The 25,310-nt window shown below is 52.6% G+C and overlaps 1 protein-coding gene across 1 annotated transcript in view; it reads left to right on the forward strand.

Moving 5' to 3' along the window:
* The window catches only part of COL4A2 (collagen type IV alpha 2 chain), a 162,577-nt gene that overhangs the window by 28,200 nt on the left and 109,067 nt on the right, over window positions 1–25,310 (forward strand). The window contains exon 4 of the mRNA XM_074378524.1: window positions 16,829–16,909. Within this exon, the coding sequence (XP_074234625.1) occupies window positions 16,829–16,909 (81 nt within the window). The remainder of the gene's footprint in view (window positions 1–16,828; window positions 16,910–25,310) is intronic.

The raw sequence follows: 25,310 nt of genomic DNA on the forward strand, positions 1-25,310 counted from the left end.
AAGCGGAAGACAAGCGTGGGGGGGTGGGGGGGAGTGTGGGAGGTGGTGGGGGGAGAGAGAGAGAGTTAGAGAACGTATTCATAAGCGCACAGTAACTGACACAGGGTGCTAACATTCCAAACCTAAGAGGGGAGACATAGAAACGACGTGTGGGTTGGTAGAACATTCCCTGAAGAGGACTAAAGCCCGGCCTCGGAGCTCCTCCAAGAGCAGGGAGGGAACTGCCCAGCCAGCAGGAACAACAGGCCTCTGCTAAGAAGCCGAAAGTAGGGCCCAAGGGATCACCCGCCCAAACGGTGAGGGAGAAACACCGAGTAGGCGAGGAAACCCATGCACCTCTCCAGCCTGGCGCGGCGAGCTGCCTCCCTGAATCGCTAGCGTGGACTGTGCACGAGAAAGAAGGCCTTGAGGTCGCTGTCCCCGAAAGACAGGCCCCCCCAGGTTTGGCCCCCCCAGCCCCCAGCTCCTGGCTGCAGCTCTAGCTGGAAGATCGTGTCCTGTGTTGAATAAGAAGCTGGGTGGTTTTTTGTGTGTTTGGGGCTTGGTTTTGTTTTCTGAAATATCTGCAGGACGCTGTTTGGACGCGCGCAAGGCCCATAAAAGGAAGCAAATGGTGCTCTTGGATGCTCCCCCGTGACCCGAGGCTAGCAGCCGCGCGTCTGACCTGCCCGGAGGACTGCGGGCCGGTCCTTCCCTGAGACCGTGTGTGGGGGTGAAGGGGCCACTTACTTCAGATGTTTTTCCTGTCACTGCCTTGTAAGAACATAGCTGAAGCTCCAAGAAAAGTTCATTTCCTCGTTTTTAAGTGAGCCAGAGAATTGGGATTTATTTTTTTCCTACTTTTAGGCAGAAAAATCATTGTTTTTGGAAAAGAAAACCAAATCCAATCACTGAGACAGGATGCGGGAGGGGGGTGACATGTTATCACAACCACGAGCAGATGAGATTCCCAGATGCCAGGGAGAGTCCCCAGTGCCTGCACGTGCTCTGGGGTTCGGCACGTTGGTACTTAATCTGGGGGGAGTCACCTAGAATCTCTGTAGCACCCAGTTTCCTCGGGAGAAGTGGGGTTAGAGCAGGGGTTCTCCTACTGTTGACGCCTGGCTGGGCCCGTCTTAACCCTCAGCTACTTCCAAACCCCGGCCGTGGGCTGCTCGTCTACCCGCAGTCTTGATCGGCACTGCATCCCCCTCCTCTGTAAAACTAAGACTTAAAAAGAGGCAGTCAAAACTAGGTCTTCACTCAGAAAAGGCTGGAACCCCCCAGAATGAATTTTCTGGTCTGTCATCCCCAGTTCTGAAAATCTGATGTCTGAGCATGGCGCGCCTGGTGCCCGCACAGTCCTGGCACCGCATCAGGCAGCCAGGGGACCTGGTGGACGGAAACATCCCTGAAGGAGCCGGCGTGGGGATGCCCCGTGCTCCTCTGCTAGACACCCAAAGCAGTGATTGCCTGAAGCAGCTCAGAAGCGTTGCAGAACTTGAACAAGGACACCGGAAGCCAGATGAGCTAATAGCACATCAGATTTCTTTGCTTTGGTGGGAGCTCCCCTGACCCGGCACGGAACAGTAACACTGTTTACTCTGGTCGGACAGAGGGCCATCTTGGCTGTTCACGGTACCCTCAGCCAGGCCTGGGTCCTTGAGGGTGGGTGAAGGGGAGTGCAGGTGATACATGAGCCGGTGGGTTGAAGTCTGAGAACCCGAGGCCCAGTGCGCCAGTGCTCACCCGAAGAGGGAGCCCCACTGAAGGACACAGTCCCGTACGGCCACCAGCAGTTGTCCTGTCAGCTGACTTCTGGATCCAGCAAGTCGACCCTTTCTGAAGACTTTTCATTCTAAAAATGTAAAAGGAAGAGAAAGGACGAAGGGGGAGGACCCAAAGACGGGGACGGCAGTGACACGAGGAGAAGACGCGTCAGGTCTTCTCGAGAGACTTGGGCTTGGCTCCTCCCACCAGCCCTCCTCTTGGCACCGTATCTGACGCTGACCCGGGCAGCGTCTTCTGACGGGCGGCCCTCCTACCCCGGGGACCCACAGTCCAGTTCTGCGAGCCGATTCCAGAGAAAGCAGAGCACTCCTGTCATTCATGAAGAGATTCTGAGGTATGAAGAATTGTCAATGGACAAAGACTATTTAAAACATACCAAGGCCGTTCCGTCCTTGACTCTTCTGTGATCTCAAAGCAGAGTCCAGCTTCTGCCGCTCGTCTGGCTGGTAGACCCACACCCCTGGATGGTCCTCAGGGCTTCCTCCTGCTGTTTTCTGCTGAGTGACCTCAGGGGCCCCACTGGCTGGGACTTCAAAGGACTGCCTCCCTTCCTGAATCTATTAGAGTGTTTGTGGGTTGCAACCAAGGAGAGGAGAAGCACTGTCTATTAAGGGCAAAGACTTCAGCGAACCGGTGGCCTCAGGTCAGGCCTGACTGTTTATGGTGTGTCGCTCAGGGCGCTGCTCAGGGCGCTGCGGCTCCTGGCAGGAGTCTCCTCCCAAGGGTGGTGCTTTGGGTGAAAGGAAGCTCTGGACCATGATGAGGTCGGCAAAGAAGCACGACTGTCCCACGTCTCATGCGTTTGTCAGGGAAACAGTGGCCAGCATTGCCCTAGAGCTGGACTCCCACTTACCAGTGTGTCTAAGCCACCTCTTCACGGCGCGGCCGCAGTCAGACGCCACTCAGCCTTAGAATGTCCGCCCAGCGCCTCTGCACGCTCGCCCCGGAGCCCTGTCCTGTGCCGCCTCCCCCCTCTATCCGTAAGCCTGTCCCTCTGTACATCCATCAGGAGATCTGCCTGCTGGGAATCCCATGCCGAGGGGGTGGAGCGTGACTCCAAAGAACACCAGGTTGCTGGATGGGCAGTCCACGCAGGCGTTTAGAAAGGACTGGAAGCTTGCTTTGACTAGGACGGCAGGTTCATTCAAACAATGCAGAGAAGCAACGAAAAGTGGAGGTAAAATGGTTATTCGGTGAGAATTTTGCCCGTTTGAGCCCACGCGCCCCCTCACGCATAATCCCTCTATAGCAGGTGTTGTGTGGTTAAGTGTTCCTCGTTCAGGGCTGTAGAACTCGGAGCCCACCGACGGCAGGGGGCCTGCCTGTTCCCCTCCGGACCCTTGGGACTCAGCCCGTGTGACAGGCTGTGGGCTCTCAGAGGTGTTTCTGGAGGACGTCTGGGGGAGTGTCCGTCTGTGGCTGAAGATGGCACGACGCTTCACTGTCCGAGCAGCAGGGAGAATTTTAGGGTCGAGCCGCCAGATCCCGGGTCCAGGTGGCCAGACCCGCTGCTGAGTCAGGATGGCTATTTTTCTTCCCCGCCCGGAGGGGCTGGTACTTCCCAGTCTCTCCTTGTTTCCAGGTCCGTCTCGTTGCCCCAGAACCACGTTTCCTGGCTTTTGTTGTGCTGTGGCCCACACTGTTTTGAAAGGACAGGAGCATAATAAAAACGGATATGAAAGAAGGGCCAGCTGACATCACTGCGGATACTGGAGGAAGTCCACTCTTGGGGATGTTTACCATCGCAGCATGTTAGTTGTTTGCAATATGATAAGGGTACTTTTGATACGTGGTGGGGGCTACAGGCCTCGCTGCTCAGACAGTATTCATGAATTTTTATCTTAGGCTCAGAGTGCCGGAAACAGAATAGGAGGCCTTGGCTTGAGTCCCAGATGACCTTGACTCATGGGGTGACCTTGGGTACAACTTTCAGCCTAGTTGAGCTGCTTAAATTGTGCCTGTGCCAGCTATTCACTGAATTAAAAAAAAATTCCATTATTAAAGATGAACTAGCACAGTGCATGTTCCCTCAGAAACTAACTCGGAGAAACTGATAGGACATAGAACGTAAAACTAAATATCTCGTTTCTGAGGTCTGGAGACCCAGCTTTCTGTGTGTGCTTTTAGAATGAAAATCTTCAAACATTCAGATGTCTCTGTAAACAACAGCCTCCCCAAGCAGTGAACATCTTGCCGCTTGCTGTGTCCCTGGATCTGAACTGCGTGTGGAGACGGGCTGGCATCTTCCCCGCAGCCCAAGCTCAAGAGCATGGCTGGCACCGCCTTCCTGACACATGCCAGACCTCATCCTGGCCTCTTCTCACTCCCTCCCGACAACAACCCCACGGGGTGGGGGTGCGAGACTCCCCCACGTGCCAGATGCGGTGCTGAGCTTGTCCCTCGGCTTCATCTCGTTCCCTCCGGACGATGGCCTCACGGGGTGGGGATGCGAGACTCCCCCCATTTTGCAGATGAGGGGGCTGAAGCACATATGGGTTAAGGCCACAGCACCTCCCTCCAGACCTGGCGCGGTCAACGGCACATCCATGGACCTACGTCGCCGTGGAGACGGCACACCCGCCAGCAGCCCAGGAAACAGAGTCACGGGGCTCTGAGGCCCAGAGGACCCCATTCCCTCGCAGACGCCCAGATTCAGGGTTAAATGGCTAACTTCGCTGTTTCATGCATCAGTGTGAGAGACTGATGGAACCGGCGCCTAGTCTTAAAAGTGTGTGCACGCCAATTCTGAATCAGCCCTCCCCGTGGAGGGCCGCTAGTCTGAACCAAGCCCGGGCAAATTTACCGTCTGGTGCCGCAGCCACCGTGTGCGTGGTCCCTGAGCGCAGCATAGAGCTCGAGAATAAGAAGCCCAGCAGCCCCCGGGAAGCAGAGAAGCGTGGGGTGAAAATCCCCTGTGGGAATATCCAAGCGGACAAATACCCAAGCGTGTTGTCCGCACACAAGTAACAGTGCCGCCTGCGCTGAGCTGGACGCGGAGACGGGGCTGCTCACCCCAGAAATGTGGTTCTGCTGTGACTTAGGAGAGATCTGATTCAAAGACCTTCTGCAAAGAGAAGCCCGCTCAGCTCACAGCAAAGGAATCCCAGCTGGTTGCTGATAGGCTAAGGCGTGTGTGGATTACCTCTGAAAGCTGCCAGGTGTGACGACCTGGGCTGGGTACCTATCGGAGAAAGAGTGAGGCAGAAACTCAGAAATCCGACCCCAGAAGCCGGCCAGCAGGCACGCAGAGTGTTTACTGCGGACTCTGCGCTGGCCCAGAGCCCTGCGCCTCTGACCCAGATGACCGTCCAGGTCGCAGAGATGAAGCCTCTCGGATGCAGACGTGAGCCTGCCCGGGCAGACGCCTGGTATTCCTCGCACGCCAGCACAAACCCACACCTGCCTTGCCTGGACCAGTCCTCCCCAGCCAGAACAGAAATCTTATTGTATTCTGAAAAAGCATGGCTCAGTCTCTTTTTTTCCCATTCTTCTTGGAATTTCCCCTCAAACTGAGCAAGGAGGGAGGGGTTTTGGACAGAGCTCTTAAACTGGGCATACTTCCCCGGAATAAAGAGCTTCGGGAGATGTATCCACTCCATCTCTTCAGAACAGTGTTAACTGTTCGGCCTCAGACGCCAGCTCTCACAATGTGCACGCTTTTATTCGTTGCCAGAGACGACCGAGAACGGACATGCCGTATAAATAAATAAAATTTAGTGCAGGTAATGGGTGAGGTAATGCCTGCATTAAATGATGTTTTGGTAGCCTGTCTCCTCGCTGAAGAGGGCTAAACAGAATTGTTCATAAGTACCTGAGGGCATGTGTTCTAAATATAGCATCTGACACTACCGTGTGCGCTGGGGGACGGAATCCTCGTGTAATTACATTCGTGGCCCCTTAAAAGTGCGTGATGAGCTGTTCCCTCTTCTCTGAGACAGAGCTCCATCCCCAAGGCTGTGAAAAAATGACCGGGTGGCAATAGCCTTCGTCCAAAAACTAGTCTCTGAATGTGGCTGATTTTGTGACTGTGGGTCGGGTGAGAACAGTGACACTTGGATGAATGGCGAGAAAGAGAACCTTGCGGTCTTGTCTGTTCTGTTGCCTGCGTTTTCTCTAAGTCACACCTGCGGGCGGGCGGAGGCTGATCAACAGGAGAATGATGTCACTCTCCAGTGGAGCCGCGTCTGCGCGTGCAGGTCATGCGCAGCGAGTTCCGTGCCTCCGGGTGACAGAGTAGCTGGAAGCGACTCGGAAGCACAGGGAACACAGCGAGCTGCCAAAGAATTCAGCCCCGCCCAAGGCGCGGGAGTGCCTCCTTTCCCTCGACCCAGGTCCCACCTGTCCCTGGATGGGCCCCGAGCCTGGCTCTTCCCAGGCGGTGGCCACGGGGCCCCTGTTCCCTCTGCTGAGCAGTCTCGCCCCTCTTTCCATCCCCTTCCATCCAACCACCACCTTCCCTGCTCTTGAAGATGAAGCCCTGCGTTTGCTGTGCTGTTTCCTGGTGGGAACTTCACGTGTCTCTCCAACCATGCTCTTCCTTTCACTGGGGTTATGACTAATTTTATCAGTGCCCTGCACGGGTCTGCCTCTAACACTGTCTTCCCTGTGCGCCCTGTCAGTTTGGTGTGTCCTTTTGCAGAACATGAGGCTTTTTCAGACATCATCACATGTTAAATTGTCGCAAAAACGCCAGTACTTAAGAAGAGGGAGCAGGGCCAAGATCTAAAATAAATGCAAGTGTGACTTCCTTTCTCCCGGGGGCGAGTGGCTGGTGTGCTTGCGTGGCTGCGTGAGTGGGTCTCAGCTGCACGGACGGGAAGATGACAGTGGCAGGGGAGCGTTCCGGGCCGAAGGCACAGCTTGTACAGAGGCATGTTCTTTGGGGAAGAGGGAGGCCTGGAGGTGTTAATGCTCGTGCGTTCAAAACCCTTAACATCCACCATTGGGTGAAAATGTTTTGTTAAGCACTCGGTTGGGGTTGAAAGTAGAGGGAACCGTGGATAGGAAGGAACAGAACTCATGTTGGCAGGTCTCGGGAGAAGCAACGTATGCTGGTCAAGGGAAGCAGTGCGGGTGTAGGGGCCAGAGGACGTAACAACACACACTGTGTTACATCTTGTGAACAAAGCATGATGTGGGCTCCAGACCAAAGGGCTAACCCCCAAAGGACATAAGGACCCACCTAGCCTGCTGCTATGGGCTGAGTGTGTCCCCCAAAAATTCATGTTGAAATTCTAGCCCCCAAGGTGATGGTATTAGGAGGTGGGGCCTTTGGGAGGTGATGAGGTCGTGAGAGTGGAGCCCCTGTGATGGAGATTAGTGCCCCTGTAATAGACACCCACAGAGCTCCCCGGCCCCTCACTGCTACTGAGGACCTACAGAGAAGACGCTGTGGGTAAAGCAGGAAGCAGGCCCTGAGCAGACGCTGAATCTGCCAGAGCTCTGACCCTGGACTTGCAGCCTCCAGAACTGTCAGCCACAAATTCCTGCTGCCTGTCAGCCACCCGGTCCGTGGTGTTTTGTTGTAGCAGCCTGAATGGGCTGAGACGCTGGGCATGAGTGACTAATAAAAGCATGAATGGTGACAGTCTATATTAAGGATGGGGAGGCTGAGGGGACAGAGGGAGGGTGACTTCCAGAAATCGATATATTGACAGACCCACCGAAGCTGCCCACGACAGCAGTCAGACGATTTCAAATACGAGCAGCGGGTGTCTGATCTCCTTCCCCCTGGGCTGTGTGTGTGTGTGTGCGTGCACATGTGTGTGTGCATGTGCGCATGGGTGGCTGCGTGCATACTGGCTTTCAAATTCAACACACTTGTGGCAGCTTCACAGAGGCCTCAGGAAGGGGGCTTTATCGATGGGTGACCAGACGCCGAGGCACACCCTGCATGCCTTGGTCACTGGTCAGACCACAGCGCCCTGGCCATCACAACTACAGTGCTGGTGGCAGAGAGGGGCAGTTAAAGGAAGCCAGGAGTGGGACTGGTCATGAGGGGCTTCCCTGGGCTCCTGAAGGCGCCATCTCAAATACTGGACAAGACACAGAACTGGCTCCATGTGAGACTTTGAAACCATTTCATTCATAAGGCAGCATCGAGGGAACTGCAGACAGGAAGGGGCTCAAGATCAACTTTTGGAATCAAGGGAAGAAGCCCTGAATCAACACAGAATTCAGCCGAAGATCCACAAACAAATCTAAATTCAAGGACAGCAGAGCAGACATCTGGAGGGGCTGAGGCTGCCTGCCCTGGGTATTACGAGAGGCAGCAGGAATCGTGGGGGCGGCAAGCAGATTCCAGACAGCGGACAGGAATCAGAAGTGAAAGGAGGCCAGAACACACCAGGCGGCCGGGAGAAACACCTTGAAGTGGAGGCACTCCGTTCTTCGCACGGGGCATCCTTTGTGCCTCAAGATGTAATTACCTGCCTCTCCAGGGTCCTCCCCAGCTCTGTACCTACTCATACGGCTGCCGGGCGAGCTTACTGCCCAGCTGACCCAACCCATGTAGTCTGCCGTCCCTGACAGCCGCACGCCTGTGTCCCTGAGTCTTCACAGTCTGTGGCTCAAGTTTCTGGACAAGATGAGGTGACCCCAGGTCTCCACCGGTTCCTAGTGAAGGAACAGCCGTTAGACCTAGACTTGTCTCTGGGGAAGGCCCATGGCTTCGCGGGAAAGACACGGTGAAGGAGGCGGGAGGGAGGCTCCTGGATGGAGCGCGTGTCACCTGTGCTCAGAGGGGCTTGTGATCAAGCGTCAGCACCTGTCCCGCCTCCCACCTGTGCTGGAGCATCCAGGAGGCCTCTCTGCCTCAGACACACTGGGGTTCTGCTTTCTGCCTCCAGAGACAGGTAGGGAGAGGCCAGTGAGGAAGCGCCCCTGGCAGAGGGTGTGGCAGGAGACACCGCGCCCCTTCCCTAATGCAGCCAGGTCGGCCCACCCGCCTTCGCCACAGGCCAGGCCCACCCACACTCTGAGATCATTCTAGGCCTGGGAGAGGTATTTCTAAGGAAGCTTTGGCTCATACAACCTTGGCTGGGTTTCAGCTCTCATTCCTGCGTCTGGGGCTCCCGGCCAGCGAGCCAGGCCTGCGCCTCGTCCTCAGGACTCTTAGATGTGGACATCCCGGAGGCTCCAGGATGTGCGTCCCTGAATCCCCACTGCAGGCCTGGGAGGGGTCACTGTTGCCCTCAGTTTGTGCAGAGGGCAGTGTGGTTCAGAGGGGTTAGGTCAGTCCTCCGCCCACTCTGCCCTTGGCTATCTTCTGATGCTCCTGGTCCCCACATGCCTACTTTCCAGCTTCACACACACCAGGCAGCCCAGCCAGGTGCATGCTCACCCTGGAGCGCGGCCGCTCCAGCGCAGGCTGTCCTCGGCCTGCCTCAACGCCATGAGCGTGAGCGGTGCCCCTGGGCAGGGTGGCCTGGCTTCAGCCTGCCAGCAGCCCTGCCCATCTTGTCCTACTCCTGAGATGCTGGGGGGCTTTGTTAGCCCTGCTTGTCCCCATCCGAGCCCCAGCATTGAAGCACAGCTGCCTCTGTTGTCCTGTCCATTGCAAGTTCAGCCTTTGAGCTGCCCGAGAAGAAAGAGGAGATGGAGAGGTTGGCGAGTTGTTGCCCATAAAAACGTGTAAGCCTGCAAGGAGGAGGCGAGAAGCACATGCTTGTTACTGATGACTCCAGGGAGGCACGGAATGTGACGCCCCCCCCCCATCTGCTGGGAGGAGCTGCGCCGCCCCTCAGGGACTCCTCACCTGGCGAGAGTGAGTGACCTCCTGTAGGACGTGAGGACTGCATCCTAAAGGGCCTGTGGCTCGTCCCCTCCCCTTGGACTCCCCTCGTCCTGCCTGGTTCCCTGTCCTCGACACAGCCCCCTCCCCACCTCCGTCCCCAGACTCCCCGCCCCGGGAGGCCAGGTCCCGCCGTGCTAGCTGGTCCTCAGTGGAAATCAGCTTTTGTCCGTCAGTTATTCCACTGCCTCTAGCTGATGACAATTTCGGGACCATTCTAGAGTGAACAAATTTATTTTGGGTGCCCTTGAAATGTTAAACAAAGGAAACTGAGTTGGCTGGGTTTCCCGCGCAGTGTACTGGGGACAAGGGTTCTGTTCCGCGTGGGGTGGCCGTGATCCGCACTTCCTCTGCCGTATGCCCTGTCTTGCTAATACTATGTTGGAATTATTTCCTTAATTTCTAAAGCTGCATGTGCGGAAATGGCTTATATTTCCTGTTTTGATAAACTAGTAGAACTTTACTGGGAACCTTGTTCCCAAGTTGGCTTTCTCTTTGTTGGCCTCTTTTTGGATTAAAAGGGTAATTTTAGAAAATCCAGCTTGACTGGACTTGTGACAGACTTGTATAAATTTTTTTACCTAAAATATGAAAGATGATTACTTTTTTACAAAAGGGAACATTTGCCTTCTATGTGAGTTAGAATGGTTATTCCACAGCCCTCCATACAGGGAGCTTGGGCTGGATGCTGGGGGCAAGCCAACGGCAAAATATCGGTAAATTCCCTCCAGATTCACTCTTTTTGGCTGGAGGTATGTTGGCTTAAAAAGGCTTTCTTGGACAAGAAGTTTCTTGGAACATGTGGAGGACAAACTATTCTTTGTTTTGGGGACAAATGAGTTTTGTTCTTGTACCCTCACATAAATTTGAGTAATGCTCATTTCTCATGTGCAAGTGGAGAACAGTGCTGAGCGTTTTTTTCTTTCATCTCTATACATTGTAGCAACTTCCAAGAGACCCGCGTCCGCTGAAAGCCGGGGACACGTCTGTGGATTTGCTCTCTTATGGACATGAATGGTTCACACTGGTAGTTAAAAAATAGCTAGTCTTCAAGAGGCTAAATCTTTTGTGTCTTTTCCTTTTCTGGCATTCAAGTTGTTGTTTAAGCCTATTTTTAAATGCCCTGAGTATCTGCCATTGGGAGAAGTGGCGCTGAGCAGTCTGGTCTACGTGTTGAGCTGGGGCTGCTCGCCCGCACAGGAGGACCCACTTTTCACTCCAGAGAGGAAATGCTTTGCCTCTCTGCCTGATGGTGCGTGATCCCTGAGGAAGCATATGATACTAGCTTCTCCTGATGCCAGCAGATTGCTCAAAGAGGAGGCAGGGCGGCAACAAGTGGGACTGGGTGTTCTCTTAATCCTGCAGCTGCTACTGGTGATCTCCATCCGACTCTTCACTGAATTCCATTTACAAATAGCAAAACAGACTGCTGGCGGCCAGAGGGCCAGTGGCTCAAGGCAAGAAGTTCTCTACTTGAACCTGCTGGATGCCTGGTTCAGGAAGCTAGCACCTGGCTTTGCTTAGAACATCCCCTGGCTTCTGCTCTCCCAGAGATGAAAGACTCACCAGGGACTCTAGACCACGCATCTGGCGTGATTTGGATGTCTCTAGGATGAACTGAAGCCCGTGCAAATAGATGTGTTTTTAAATCATTCTGAGTGTCCTGATGCCAAGATGCAGACAAGGCTCCAAAGAAGAGAATTCCCATATAAGAAACTAACCGAGAAATCTGGCGTTCAGAGCTCTGCACGTTGCCCCTGGAAACCGTGTCTATTGCATTCCATTTGAATGGACTACGACCCAGAGTTTCTAGAAAATGTATCCTATGCCTTTACATTGCCAGTTGGCCCTTAAGCGATCCAAGTCATTTCCAATTCCTAGAATTTCTAATTAGCACAGCAATGCTGGCTACCAATCAAGACGGGATAAAATTCAGCAGGGAAAAAAAAAGAGTCTTAAAATGATGTTTTGAATAAGGAAAAGAGAACTAAAAATAATGTTTGGTACTGTGATTGCTTAGAAGCTCGACACTGAGTCCTGGGTGCTCAGAGCACCCTAAACCCGCCCCCAAGTGGCGGGGGCCACAGGCCAAGGGCGGGCGCTTATCTAGAAGGGCCGCTTGCTGACCCTGCAGGAGGCAGTACCTTCTACCCCTCTAAGGAGATGCCCCAGTGGTTTGCAGTTGTCTCATTGTCCCTAAGCAAAGCCTCCTTCACAGCCAGCCCCGCAGTCTAGTGCAGGGCTCCAGGCTTCGTGTGCTTACCTGGAAATCCTGTTAGACAGTGGGTTCTGACCCAGTAACCTGGAGAAGGGGGGTCTGTTCTCCTAACCAGTGCCCAGGCCACACAACAGCTGGGAGCAGGGAGGCTCTAGACAAAGCAGCGGCATTTTAAGCGCACATCCATCACCTCTGACGCTGTGTCTGAGCCCTGCCTCCGGTCAGCCCCGTCCTCTCCTCGCCCCTCCTGCCCCATTCCATGTGCAACTCTATTTCTAGGTAAATCTCCCTCAGACTCTTTGCTCTCTGTCTTCACCAGCTCCCTCCCTCTCTCCTTCTTTCCCACGTGGGTTTTGTTCCTGTTAATTCTTGCGAGGATTATTCACCCTCCATCTCTTCCAGGTGCAGCTGAGAGACGTCCCTGCTCTACTGAGCATCTCACATTTAAGCTGCTCCTCTCTTACTTCCCAAAACTTACATTCACATCGATTTCTCAAAACTCTTCCTGTGGAAATGACATTCCACAGCACTTTTTGAGATGTCAAGAGCTTACAGTGATGACAAAATTCATGTCCCTTTCCTGTGTCTGCAGTGCCTCTCCCAACTGCCTAAATTCCCCTGCCTTCTCTGGGAGAAGCAGATGAGGCCAGTGGGGCTGGTCTCTAGGCCGGCAGAGGACAAGGTCCTACCAGGAGGGGAGCTCCCGCAGGTCCTCAGCGATGTTCATTCATCTGCGGAAGGAAGCAGAAATTAACCCCCTTGCCAGCCCCTTCCACAGTCTGGAAGATAGATCCACAGTTTGAAATGATCGCATACCTTGGTAGCAACTGAGATGGTTCTCAGTTGAGGAAGAAGTAGGACTGAGGGTGCCCAGCCGGCAGACGGCCTGTCCTGGACTGTAAACTGGTGATCGATTGAAATTGAGTCCTGAGCTGGAAGCAACATGGGGGCATCCTGAGGGGCAGGAGAAGAATGGGTTCAGATTCACTCCAATCCAGGATGCGCCGAATCCCTGGCGATAATGATCCATGGCCTTGCTTTCCTGGGCCTGTGGGCTGGTGGTTCTCTGTCTGTCCCCTCGGCCTGGAGCAAGGGGCCAGCCCTCGTGGGTGGGCGTGTCGGAGTAACGGGACACAGTGTAGCCCAGGAAAAGGGCTCAGTGAGTCCTCTTTGTTACCGGCTGTGATTTAATTGTAGGGCCTTCTTTCCTACTCACTCTCGTCCACCCTCTTTTTATGGTACCTGCCATAATTTAAGTTTTGTAGGTTTCATTGTTTGTTTACTTAATTTTCTTGTCTACTTGTTTATGTGATTTTTCCCTACTTTAAACCCATGGCCAGCACAGTGAATCGCTTTGAGTAAACACTGGGTAAAGAATGAATGAATGAATGAATGAATGAATTTGCAAAGTGGAAAGGTGGATAAATTATCTTCAAGACCCCTTCCAGCTGTCACATTGGTTTGGAATTGGGGAAGCTGGGGGTCCCCTCGCTGATGCAGGTGAACACCCTGGGCTGGGGAGCATGGTGCAGGCCCCTCCGGGTCCCAGAGCCCAGGTGGGAGCCGTTTCTGTGTGACTCTGAGGCAGTAAGAACTTGTGCACGTTGGATTCGAGGGTCCCCGGGGTGGGAGTCCTTAGCGTTGTCTGGGCTCTTCAGCGTCATTGGTTCCTTCAGGCCATGAGCCCTTCGCTGCCCTGGGATGAAGGACATGCAGCCCAGGCAAGCGTCTGGCCAGCTCAGGTGAACAGATGCAGCTGGCCCATGCTAGTGGGTCTCCAGGGGCCGCCTGGCCCTGGGAATGGCACGTCCTCCTGAGAGGCTTGACGGCGGCCTCGACCTGCCTCGGGGGGAGCTGGGAAGAGTGCTCTGCACCATGTGGCGGATGGGAATTCAGGCTTGAAGTGAAAAACAAACGGAGGATTGAACTGATGCTTCTGGGAGACCCTGGACCTTAGGGATGAGCGCACGCCTCCCAGAGACTCTGAAGTTGGATATCTGGACCAGAACCAGCCGGTCATCTTCGAGGGAGGTGGGCAGGCGCCCAAGGTGGGTGTGAGTGGGAGGAAGCCCGTTACCGTTATTAAGGCATCAGCAAGGGGACTGTTTCTATCTTTGAGTCGTGTCCAGCAGTAAAATCAGGGGCAGCCTCAAGGGCTGGGATGGGGCAGTGGCTGGTTGGCGGGTGGGGTGGGTCGGGAACCGACACAGGACCCGACGTAGCACTTCACGCACTCCTCGCCCGAGGTCCTCCAGAGGGCATTCGTATCTTGAGATTGTTCCAGAGCCCAGGTCCCGTCCGGGGAATGCCAAGGCTCAGACTGAGACTTGAGACGTCTGGAGCACGTGCCCTGCCCTAGTGAAGTGAATACTTCTGTTGGTCCTGGAGATCCAGCATTCCAGGAGGTGGTACCTAGGGCTCTTGTCAATGCTGGAATTCCTAAGAGTCCCTCTGCAGGATATGTAAGATGCTGATGGGAAAAAACACACACAGACACACACAGAGGTCTGGAATTCCCGTGACAGAAACTGGCTTGTAAGGCGGAGGCTGCCTCTCAGTGGTGTCTCCCTCTCCCCACGAAAGGGGTATCTGAGCCACTGGCACAGCGTTGAAAGGCGTTGAGGCCAGGAGTTATCAGACCTATGTGTCCTAATTACAAAGGCAGAAAAGCACTATTGAGTTTTGAGCAGGTTATGAAGAACTCATTTCTGTGACTATATCCAGTGTGTATCCTAAACCTGGAAGAGAAAGTCTGTAAGATCCATTTGAAACCATTAAAATCACTTCAGCCATTGATTTATATACAGGGATTTGGCAAGTGGCTTTAAAATCAAAATTTCAAATAGCATGTAAAACACCAGATGGGGAATGTGAGTTTGTGCTTCACCCTGGAGCCCCAGGAGTCCCCCTAACTCTTCCCAAACAACTGGCAAGTAAATTCTGGTGTGAACCAGGGACCTACTGAGGCCACGGTCCCACGCTGTACAAGATGCAGGTGCGCCAGCCAGCCTGGCTTCTCGTTCTGGTTCTCAGGGGCATCGGTAAAGCCATTGGCTTGGCACCAAGTGGGATGTGTAAAAACCAGATACTCAGAATCGTGGGATTTGAAAATGAGCCCCACTGTAGTAGAACACAGACACCATAAAAACATGGGCAAATGCCTAGAATCGTATTTTGAGGGCGTGAAAGGATTTTGCATGTGTTGACTTTAACGTTACGGAGCTCAGGCTGTCTCCTTGCCTCACTCAGGACAGAAAGTTAACCCAGAGAGTCCAAGGCTTTAGAGTGTCGGTTTTGTTAAAGGGTTTGAGTTATTTTTTTAATTCTTCAAAGTAGTGACTGATGCATCCAATATGAGAATAGGTGAAGAATTATAATAAGAATAGGAAGAAACGTGAAACTCCCAAGGGAGACCTCTCTGCAGAAAGCAGCAAGGGAGAGGAGCCCTCTCTGCGGAAAGGACACTGAGCAGCGCACGGGGTCCAAGGTACGCACTGGCCAGGGGGTCTGGAGTCCGCGTTTACTTGTGCGCCCCCCACGGCTGACCGTCCAGGAAGCCTGGGTTAGCAGGAGCTGCAGAGGTGGCCGGGCAGTGCCGTCTGCATCTCCTCGTGAACGTTCTGAGCTGTGCTGGGAACAGGGAAGATTCTGGAAGATGTGTTAGTGTGCGTGCACGCGCACACACACACACACACATAAAACCTGACAGAGAAGCTTCAGAGGGAGTCCCCAAGTGACCATCCTGTTCAGGGGTTGAGACTTAACTCAGAAGAGAATGGAGTCGCTGTGGTGTGAAGCCATCCTCCTTGAAGCTGGGATGGGGGTGCTGCTTGCGCAGTGAGGTTTGACTTGGTGCTCACCAGAGCTAACCGCGCGCAGGGCCGCTGCAGTTTAAGTGCCACTGGACGGGCTCCGTGGGGGCTCCCGTCTGGCCAAGGGGGGGGGGCCAGACGAAGGTTCCCTGCTGAGCAGCTGTGCTTACTCACCTGTCAGGCGGGTGAGCGGGTGGGCAGGGCCAACCCTTGGCTGGTCAGAGACAGGAGAGAAGAGGGCCAGCAGATGCTCAGAACACTTCATGCTGTGGACACAGTCTGAAAGGAAGAGCTCGGTCCAATCTCCAAGTCCATCTTTTGCCCGAAATCCTGAGACCAAGGGCAAGAGATGCTTTTTCCCTTTGTTGGAGCTGTCCAGCCAGAGACCCCCCAAGTCACCCACTGAACTCACCAGAGGGTTCCATCTCAAGGTCTGACGAAAAATTCGACTGAATAAATACTTAGGAAGCCTCTTCCCCGACCCCCGCCTTCACCCCAAATGCGCGTGTCTCAGGGAAGGGCAGGGTGGGGGCGTCTCCGTGGAGGGCCAAGGCTTGTCACCCTATCACGTGTGTTTGAAAGCTCCGCCCCCGCTTTGGAACCCCTCTCCTGGAACGCAGGGGGCTCTGTGCAGTGGGATGGGGCCTGGAGTTTCCCTGCGCGTTCACCTTAACCCGGTCCTGCCCCCTTGGACTCCTCCTCCCCGAGTCCCTCCCCCACCTCTCCAGGCAGAATGAAGGGCTGCTTCCTGTGTGCCCGGAGTTCCTCGCTTAGCACCGTGTCCTCATGGCTCACTGCACCGGGATCCCTGGGCCCCGGGAATGTGCCCCTTGACTTGCGAACCCCAGGACCCAGCTTGGCATCTGGCACTTAGCAGGCACTGAGAAAACGCTTATTGACCATAGAATTGTGGCACCAAGAGCGACCCTGATGTGAACTGTGGGCTTTGGGTGACGATGTGCCAGTGGAGGTCCGTCCGTGGTAACAGACGTCTCACTCTGGTGGGAGACGTTGATAGTTGGGGTGGTTGGGGGGAAGCTGTGCATGAAATCTCTGTACTGTTTGCTGTGGACCTAAAACTGCTCTAAAAGTTAAATTCTAATTTTTAAAGACATTGAATGCCTTGAATGAATGGTTGTTAAAATTGCAAGGACTCTCACCAAGTGGCATTACGACTCGCACTGGCGTTGCAGCGTTTTGGGTGACGTCTTCTTTGCTTTGTGTCCCACTTTGCAGGGCGTGAAGAAGCTCGACGTGCCCTGCGGAGGGAGGGACTGCAGCGGGGGCTGCCAGTGCTACCCCGAGAAAGGAGGACGGGTAAGTCGTGACACTGCGGTTAATGTCACCTTCCTCACACACCGTGAGAAACAGTGCCATATATTGACTAAGTCAGTTGCATCCTTTCCTAAGAAATGCAATACAGATGTGTGCTATTCCACGAAGTGAACAATCAAATGACGCAGAATTGGGTCAATTTATACCACTTTCTTCATAAATGGAGACCAATGTTAACTTTCTCAAGCATCTTTTCTCTTGTTCGTTGCTATAAATACATGTGTGTGCATAAATGTATATATAAAGCAGCTATGTTTTATATTTATGGCATACGTATAAATATATACTTTGTAAAAATATTGCGTAAAGAAGATATGGTCGCATTTACACAGCAGTATCTGTTTCAACTAGAGGGCCCTGACACCGGACTGCTGAGAATCGCTCTGGCTTTTAAAATTATCCCCCTCATTCCCTGGGCGCCCTTTATGTAAAGCCCACCTCACAGGTAAGTAAGAGAAAAACGGCGCCTCCGAATTATCGCCGTAACACCTGGAAGCATTTGAAGTATGGCCCTGATACTGAGCTTGATGTGTTCAATCAAAGTGACCTCTCATTCTGTTGCCTTCAAAGCTGATGTCTGAGTCTCGGCATTGCTGATTTTTGAAAGGTTTTGTTTCTGTTTGTACGTTTGAGCCCATTTTGGTGTGCGGCTGCATGGGGAGCATCTCATTTTATGACACAAAGTCTTTGAGTCGTTACGCTGTGGAACCACGCGTTTCCCTCCAGGATCCGTGCTCATCCGGCACCAGGTGGTGAGAGGCCGCCAGGATTTTCACTTGCGTTGCCCTGCCCTTGTTGGAATCAGAAATTAGAGCCGTCCTCAGGTGTTCCAAATGAGCTTCACCAACCTGAATCCTGAAGGCACTTATTAAAGAAGCCGCACGCCATTTCCACCCACTGGCGGGCAGAGGCGTGGGGCTGGAGCTCGGCCTCCGGGGCGGGGTGTTGTACCCTTCAGCCCCCCATAGCTGAGTCCCCGCCAAAAGCCCAGTGGGTGAAAGGTGCGAGAGGCGGCCCCTTTGTAAGTGTGGTGTCTTACCCACTCACGGGCAACTGGTCATGTTTCGGTGGCAAACATCACATTTGGGGAGTGATTTCTGCCACGAGATCAAAGCTTCCGTCTCCATGTGCTGTTCATCGTGACAGTTTTTGTTGTTGCTTCAGGAAGGGTTCCTCTGCCTGGAGCGGAGACTTCATGCTTAAAGAATTGCTCATTGGAGCTGGTTTATCAGCATTTAACAAGGAGAAGCATTTTTTAAGCCTATGGAAGCCATTCCATAAGATTTTAAACCCCCCTGGGGCCCTGGCTATGGATTTTCGCAGCCACGTTTCTGGAGCAGGGGTGGCGTGCAGACTGGGGAGCTCTCCCCTCCGCCCCGCTTGCTGGCTCAGCCCCCCGCGGGGACGGGGAAGACAGGCCAGCGACGGACAGATACCTGTGAGACCCACTGGGTCAGGGGGGCCTGGCTCCCGACGGACCCCGTGCTCTCCCTGGGATCCGCCGAGCAGAGCCCAGACAGGCTGAGTAGAAGGGTGCCAGGTCGATTCTTTGTCACTTTTTATGATTACTGAACATGGAATCAATGTGTTAACAGCTTCCATAATGCTCTTACAAGAGTGGTTTTCTTCCATAAAAATGGTTCCTTCTGATTATCTCAATACACAACGCCGAGCACGCAGGCAACACCGAGGGTCTCTCAAAGAGGTCTTCAGACGAGAATTTCTCCAGGTCCTCAGATCTTTCCAGTTCAGTAAGTTTACAGCACAGGCCTCTTATCCTGCCATCCCTGACGAACAAAACCCCTGGGGTCTGTTTCTACACCTGGCCAAAAAGCAGAAAATGACCCCTTCTGGTTCACGTGGTTACCGTGAGCATCCGAGCCCACGTGTGGCGTGGCTTCACGTCTGCAGACACGTGACCAGGCTGGCCAGGTGAAGCGGCGCCTGGGCAGCGGTCAGCGCAGCGTGGCCAGGAGCCAAAGCCAGCGGCGCTGCCCCCGGGGCCCGCCGTCCTGTGGGAGCCAGTCTCTGGAGGGCGGCGCGGCCCGAGGGGCTGCTGGGGCTGCCCTGCTCTGTCACTGTCGTGAAGGGGGACCTGGAGCCCCACTGTGACTGGGCCACACAGATCCAAACTGGCTGGTTCCAACCATCAGCACCCAGGGCTGCCCAGTTGGTCTGGGTGTGACATTGAATAGTGACCAGTAAGAAGGTAGAAATGGCTGGCAGTAAGAGGTAAGAAAGAAACCCGAGTGCGCAGAGATCAGTCACACCATGTCATCTTCTACGGGGCGAGCCCCGTCTCTTACTGAATTTATGTATTGCTAGGACAACTGTGGGTTCTTTATGAAATCACTTATGAAGATAGAGTTTCTATTCTACAAACCTGGTGTATGTGTTTTAAGTGGGGAGGGGACAGCTCTGGGGCAGAGCACATGCTTAGCCTGCACGAGGTCCCGGGTCCAATCTCCAGTACCTCCATTCGCCAAAAAAAAAAAAAAGTAAAAAATAAAATAAATAAGTCAATAAGTATTTGTTAATTAACAAATCTACCCAGATGCTTTCCTGTCGAGAGCAGAGTTATTTCTGCCCTACTTCTGGACGGATAGTATTTTTCAGAAGTAATGTAATACACAAAAATAGCCTTCGGAGAGCTAGGCACATAGTCTGCCCTTTCCCACAGCTTCCCCTGGGGTCCCGGCTGTCTGTTTTCCCCACGGTGCTGCGGTAGCAGCCGGGGCAGTGCCTGGTGCGAGCTGGCCTCCCCGAGCGCTGGGCTGGCTCTGCCTTATATGGGCACGGGGTCGAGTCAGTGTGTTCCTCGCCATGGTGACAGCCAACCTCAGAAATGCCTGTTACTGGATAACTTTTGGACTCTAAGCAGAAATCACAAATGCACAATGGATTCCAGTTCCAAAGGAGTTCTCGTGTTACTGAATGAGTAAGCTCAGTGGGAAGTGAGCCAGGCCCCCGCCCTGGAGTGGTGGGCAGTGGGTGGTCCCAGGGAGAGAACTGTTTCTCACAGACAGCACCACCCTCCCCGTGGATCGTTCCAGCCGCCGGTAGCCGGGGCATGAAGGGCAGGAACCGTGGCCCAGCTGTCCGTGCCCACCTCCCTCCTTGGTCAGAGCTGGGCGGTGCAGAGGGGTAACCTAGCTACGTCCTCCAGCTCACACGGGAGGACAGGATGGCAACGTCGTGGCTAAGGGACCTGCTCCAATCTCGGCCCAGACCAGAACTCAAGCTCTCAGACTGCACGATGAGTCCTTGTCCAATCCAGTAGTCTGTAAGCGCCTGTGACCTGTGCCGAGGAGAGTCTCCAGGGTGGAGGGAAAGGATGCAGGTAGGGGTGAAAAGAGGTTTCTCTCTTCTTACTCAAGAGGTGAGATTCCCCTGGGAACTACATTCAACAGCTTATAATAACCTGTAATGAAAAAGAATATATATATATATGTGTGTGTACGACTGAGTCACTATGCTGTACACCTGAAACGAACACAGCCGTGTAAATCAACTCCACTTCAACAACAACAGAAGAAGTCGGGTGCCTGGCCGATTCCCTAGCCACCTCTTGAGTTGCTTAGTGAATCAAAAACATAACTAAGGAATGAGGTGAGACTTTGCTGTTGGGGGCTGGTATCTCAAACAATCCCTATTAAGGATGTTGGAGTGATGAAAAGGTCCAAGTCCTCATTCACCCACACTCTATGGATGCCATGCACAAAGAAAGTCAGCTGAGTCACCAGTCTCTCAGCCTTTGTCACCACCGACGGTCACACACTGGTCACCCTGGACAAAGCTGGCCAGCCGTCGTGTGCTTTCTATCCTTTTTCTTCTTTCTTTCTCTGTAAATGGTGGGGATTGGAGGTGGTTGAGCTGCAGCTGCAGAGTGAAATTTCTGTCAGAATTTCCATCGAGGCAGAGTGACAGCACCCTGTGATGTAAAGATTCACAGCTAAGAAAAAAGGAGAGAGAGTGGGTGAGGCATCTGACTCGACAAGCAGAGCCGTCTTTGCACATTCACCGCCCCCTCCCCAAAAAGGTTGCGGAAGTCTCAGGTTTTTCCAACTGAGGTCGATTTTAATTCATTATTTCAATTACTTTGCCAGGTTCATTTTCCCCCAACCCTGTGGTTTTTGACCATTAAACTCAGATCAGATAGGTTATTTCAACTTTTTAATGACACCAGCCTTCACGGGGCACCTGTTTTCCTAGGCAATCAAGTATTTCAGAATTTGGCAAATACGAAGACAGATAAAATCCCAAATGCTGGGAATTACTGAGGTGGTTAAATGGCCCTGTCTAACTGCAGTGGGAAAAGGAAGAAGCCCCCCGTGACTGGTCCCAGAGCTCTCCCATCAGCCCCGAGCCAGTGAACCAGCATCTCCCCATCACCCCACGGTCCTCATCCCACCTGCGCCCTCCAGGGGCCTGGCAGCATGAGCCGCAGGGCGGGAACCTCAGCTCCTGGAAGCGTGTGGGAAGCAAGTCACAAGTCACTTAAGCAATAGCTGAGAACCGGGACAAGCTGTGTTCGGTTATTGCATTTTTTCACAGAGCTAATAGTTTCCCACAGTCTGTGGGTCCCTGGACTTGGGTCAAAGTATGAGTGAATAGTTCTTAACCTCACAAAATTCCTTAAATTCAACAATATAAATCCAAGTAAGAGAAACTGAGTGAGGGAAGGAGCAAAGGAAAGTGTGAACAGAAAGCTCTGGGAGGTGGTGGTGACGGATGGATGGGGGTGGGGAGGGGATCCACGGTCTCCAGCACTCGCTGTCAGCCCAGGTGGGTAGCAGCCAAGAAATGGAGGAGGCAGACCCCGAGCCTCAGGGAGGGGCAGAGGGGCCCTGGGCAGCTGCGACCCACAGCGACCAGCAAGGTCTTCTCTTAGCTGAGCTGCAGTCTCAGTAGCCTCAGTGTCTTCTGTCGTGTGCTGCTAATCGTCAGCCTCCTCACGCTTAGATGTGTGTAATCGGGATGTCAGAATAAAACTGAATTTTTTCTCTGAAATGGCTCAGTCTAAATCTGAAGGCTGGGGGACCACCGCGGTGCCGTGGGAGACCCTCAGCCCGCAGGTCTTGCCGGCGTGCGCTTGCTGTGTGCAGCTCTCCCCAGGCTGCGCGGCCGTCTATCTCAGCTCTTTGAAGCCCCTGGCAAGTGCAGAATGAAAGCAACGCTGCTGCCGCGGCGGCAGACCGCTTTTCAAACCAGCTGCCGTTTCTCCAGGCAGAGGCTTCTCAGTGGTGAGCTCGGCAGACTTCGTGGAAGTCACCTCCAGCATGTTATGCACTGTCACAGCCCAGAAAGGGCAAAGAATGATTCAGAAATAGCAGGAACGCCGCCTGGCCCCTGGGCTTTTATAACCTTTGTCTACACATAGCTCTCACCTACTTTCAGAATCGCGTGGTTATTTTTAGTGTGCCTCTGGCACGGCCGTGGCTTCACTAGCCGGCGCCCCGGCGCTGCCGCCAGCTCTCTCACTTGGTTACCGGCTGCAGGGAAGGCAGTGTCGCGGCCCATTCAGACAACGCCCACCCAACCTGTACGTCGTGCATAGTGATGCGGTTTGAAAGTGACATTTTCTTTTATGTCAGCCATGGTAGGAAGACCCCTCCTCCTTTAACCATGGAGTTTTACATTCCTTCAGCACTCAAATCTGTATTTTGTATCATCTGCATGCAAGCCACTTGTCTAAGAGAAGGTTCTATATTGGTGAACAGTCAGAGGATGCCCTGATCGGCAGGGGCAGTGGCCCAGAGGTAAAGGTGCAGCTGGTGTGCTGGAGGGACAGCGAGGGAGCCACTGTGACCCTAGTAGAGCAAGGAGGCGAGACCCGTGGGAGGTGAGGTCCAAGAGAGGAGAAAGGTTGTGTGAGTCTTAGAGAACGTTTGACTGGTAAGGCGAGAAGCATTTGGAAGACTTTTTTTTTCCTTTTTTGGGGGGGGGTTGTTTTGGGGGGGTAATTAGATTTTATTTTATGTATTTATTTGGGGTTTTTTTATTGAGTTATAGTCAGTTTACAATGTTGTGTCAGTTTCCAGCGTAGAGCACAACTTTTCAGTTATACATGAACATACATACATTCATTGTCACATACTTTTTCACCGTAAGCTACCACAAGATCTTGTATATATTTCCCTGTGCTGTACAGAACAATCTTGTTTATCCATTCTATATCAACATGTCAGTATCTACAAATCTCCAACTCCCAGTCCGTCCCTTCCCCCCCCGCCCCCCCCCCCGGCAACCACAAGTCTGTGTTCTATGTCTGTGAGTCTGTTTCTGTTTTGTATGTATGTATGTATGTATGTATGTATGTATGTATGTATGTATGTATTTATTTATTTATTTATTTATTTATTTATTTATTTATTTATTTTAGATTCCATATATGAGTGATCTCATGTGGTATTTTTCTTTCTCTTTCTGGCTTACTTCACTTAGAATGGCATTTTCCATGGACATCCATGTTGCTGCAAATAACGTTATGTTGTCGTTTTTATGGCTGAGTAGTATTCCATTGTATTTGGGAGTTTTTTAATGGAGGTGGTAGGATTGAACCCAGGACCTCATGCACACTAAGCACTGAGCTGCACTCTCCTGTCTGGAAGAGTTCTTCAGAGAAGCTGTATGACTTACAAGTTGCTCAAGTCACAGAGCTCCTGTGGGTTTGTAGTTTGGTGATCCAGTGAATCCAGTGGGGTCTAGTTCTGGTCTAAAAAGATGCCTAGCCGTGGCCCCTAACTCAGGCAGTAGGCTACATACGCATAGCTGTAGTTGGCTATAAAAATTTAAAAACAAACATATTCATTCAGTGGATACTGTTTGCACAGACATCATGTGTCAGGCCCCGTACAGGCACCAGGGATACAGAAGTAAACAAAGAAGTTAATACCCTGAGTCTTCTGCAGCTGATATTCCCGCCTGGACTCTCCAGAAGAATTTCCTGCAAAGATGGAAATGTTCCCTCTGCACCGTCCACCATGGCTGTTTGAGCATTTTAAATGTGGTTAGTGACGTGGACAGACCGAATTTTAGATTTTATCTAATTGTAGTTAATTCAAATTCAAGTTCCGTAGTCCCCCATGACCAGTGGCTAGTACCTTCGCACGTGATCACAACTGCTGTGAGCGTCAGGACGGAGGGCAGAAGAAACACACAACAAAGTATGAGCTAGAGACCATCCCAGGTGTTAAATCCAAGGTGAAAATAAAATACAGTGTAAAGGCACGGGTTCATGACAGTGAGGCAAGGAGTGCTGGGTGCCCAGCTGAACAACAAGGACGCTGTCTCAAAAAAAAAAAAAAAAAAAGACCTATGAGTTCAGCACTTTGGGAAAGGTGTGTGTGCAAAATGTGTCAGTCAGTGAAGAACCATTTCTTAACTGATCTGTCTCCTCATCGTCCGCCTTAACCCCCGTCCTCTTAGGAGAAGTCGCTTTGCCAGCCTGAGCTCTAGTCGAGACCCTCCCCTCCTGAGCACTGCTTGCCTGGCTGACCTGGTGCAGGAGCGCCAGGCTCAGATCATGACGCCCAACTTCAGACCATGACGTCACTCTTGCCTTCTTTCTGGCAAGATTAAGTGAACATTTTCTTAAAGTAGGACTTTTAATAAAGGGTTGTAGAAATGATTTAATTGTGCAGCTGGAGAAGAGGGAAACAATGGCGGAAGCTCTGGGTTACTCCCCACCCCACCCCACCCCGATATGATAAGTATTTAATCTTAAAGGGCCACTATAACACTATTCACAGTTTGGGAGAAAATGGGCCAGTTTGGAGACCATCCGAAAGGAAGAAACATCATTAAAATCCCGGAAAGTTGAGATTTTCATACTACCTCCCTGAATGGACTCAAAGAACCTCGTTACAGACAGAATTTAATGATTAAAAGTCAGCGCTTAAAGAAAAAATGTATTTCTGTGACCATTGAAACCATCACGTCAGTTATCTGAAGCATGACAAACTTGGCCCTGGATTCCAGTATTTCCTACCAGTCAAATACATCATTAAATGATAGGGATCAGGAAAACCATTGGTAAAAATTAATCATAGGGCTTGTGGCCTAGCGTTTATCCACCTCAGCAGGAACGGCTCGTGACACAGCTGCCTGGGGGAACAAAGCAGATGCTCACTCAGACAGGCAGTGAGCAGCGAGAGCGCATGAGGTGGGAGCGCACTGAGTGACCCACACCTGATGCGCCTGGCTGCAGGGGACAAATCTAAATATTCTCACGTTTTATTTGGGCATTTCTCCCTCTTCTGATGAACACTGCGTGTGCGCACACGCTCCCACACGCGCGATGCTCTGGCAGCCTGCACCGCATTCCTTCATCATGAAAAAATCACGCTGCTTCTTGACTCCATCCAGCTGTTGCTAATGAAGT

This window comes from Camelus bactrianus, chromosome 14 (genome assembly GCF_048773025.1).
Source record: "Camelus bactrianus isolate YW-2024 breed Bactrian camel chromosome 14, ASM4877302v1, whole genome shotgun sequence".
Classification (NCBI taxonomy): domain Eukaryota; kingdom Metazoa; phylum Chordata; class Mammalia; order Artiodactyla; family Camelidae; genus Camelus; species Camelus bactrianus.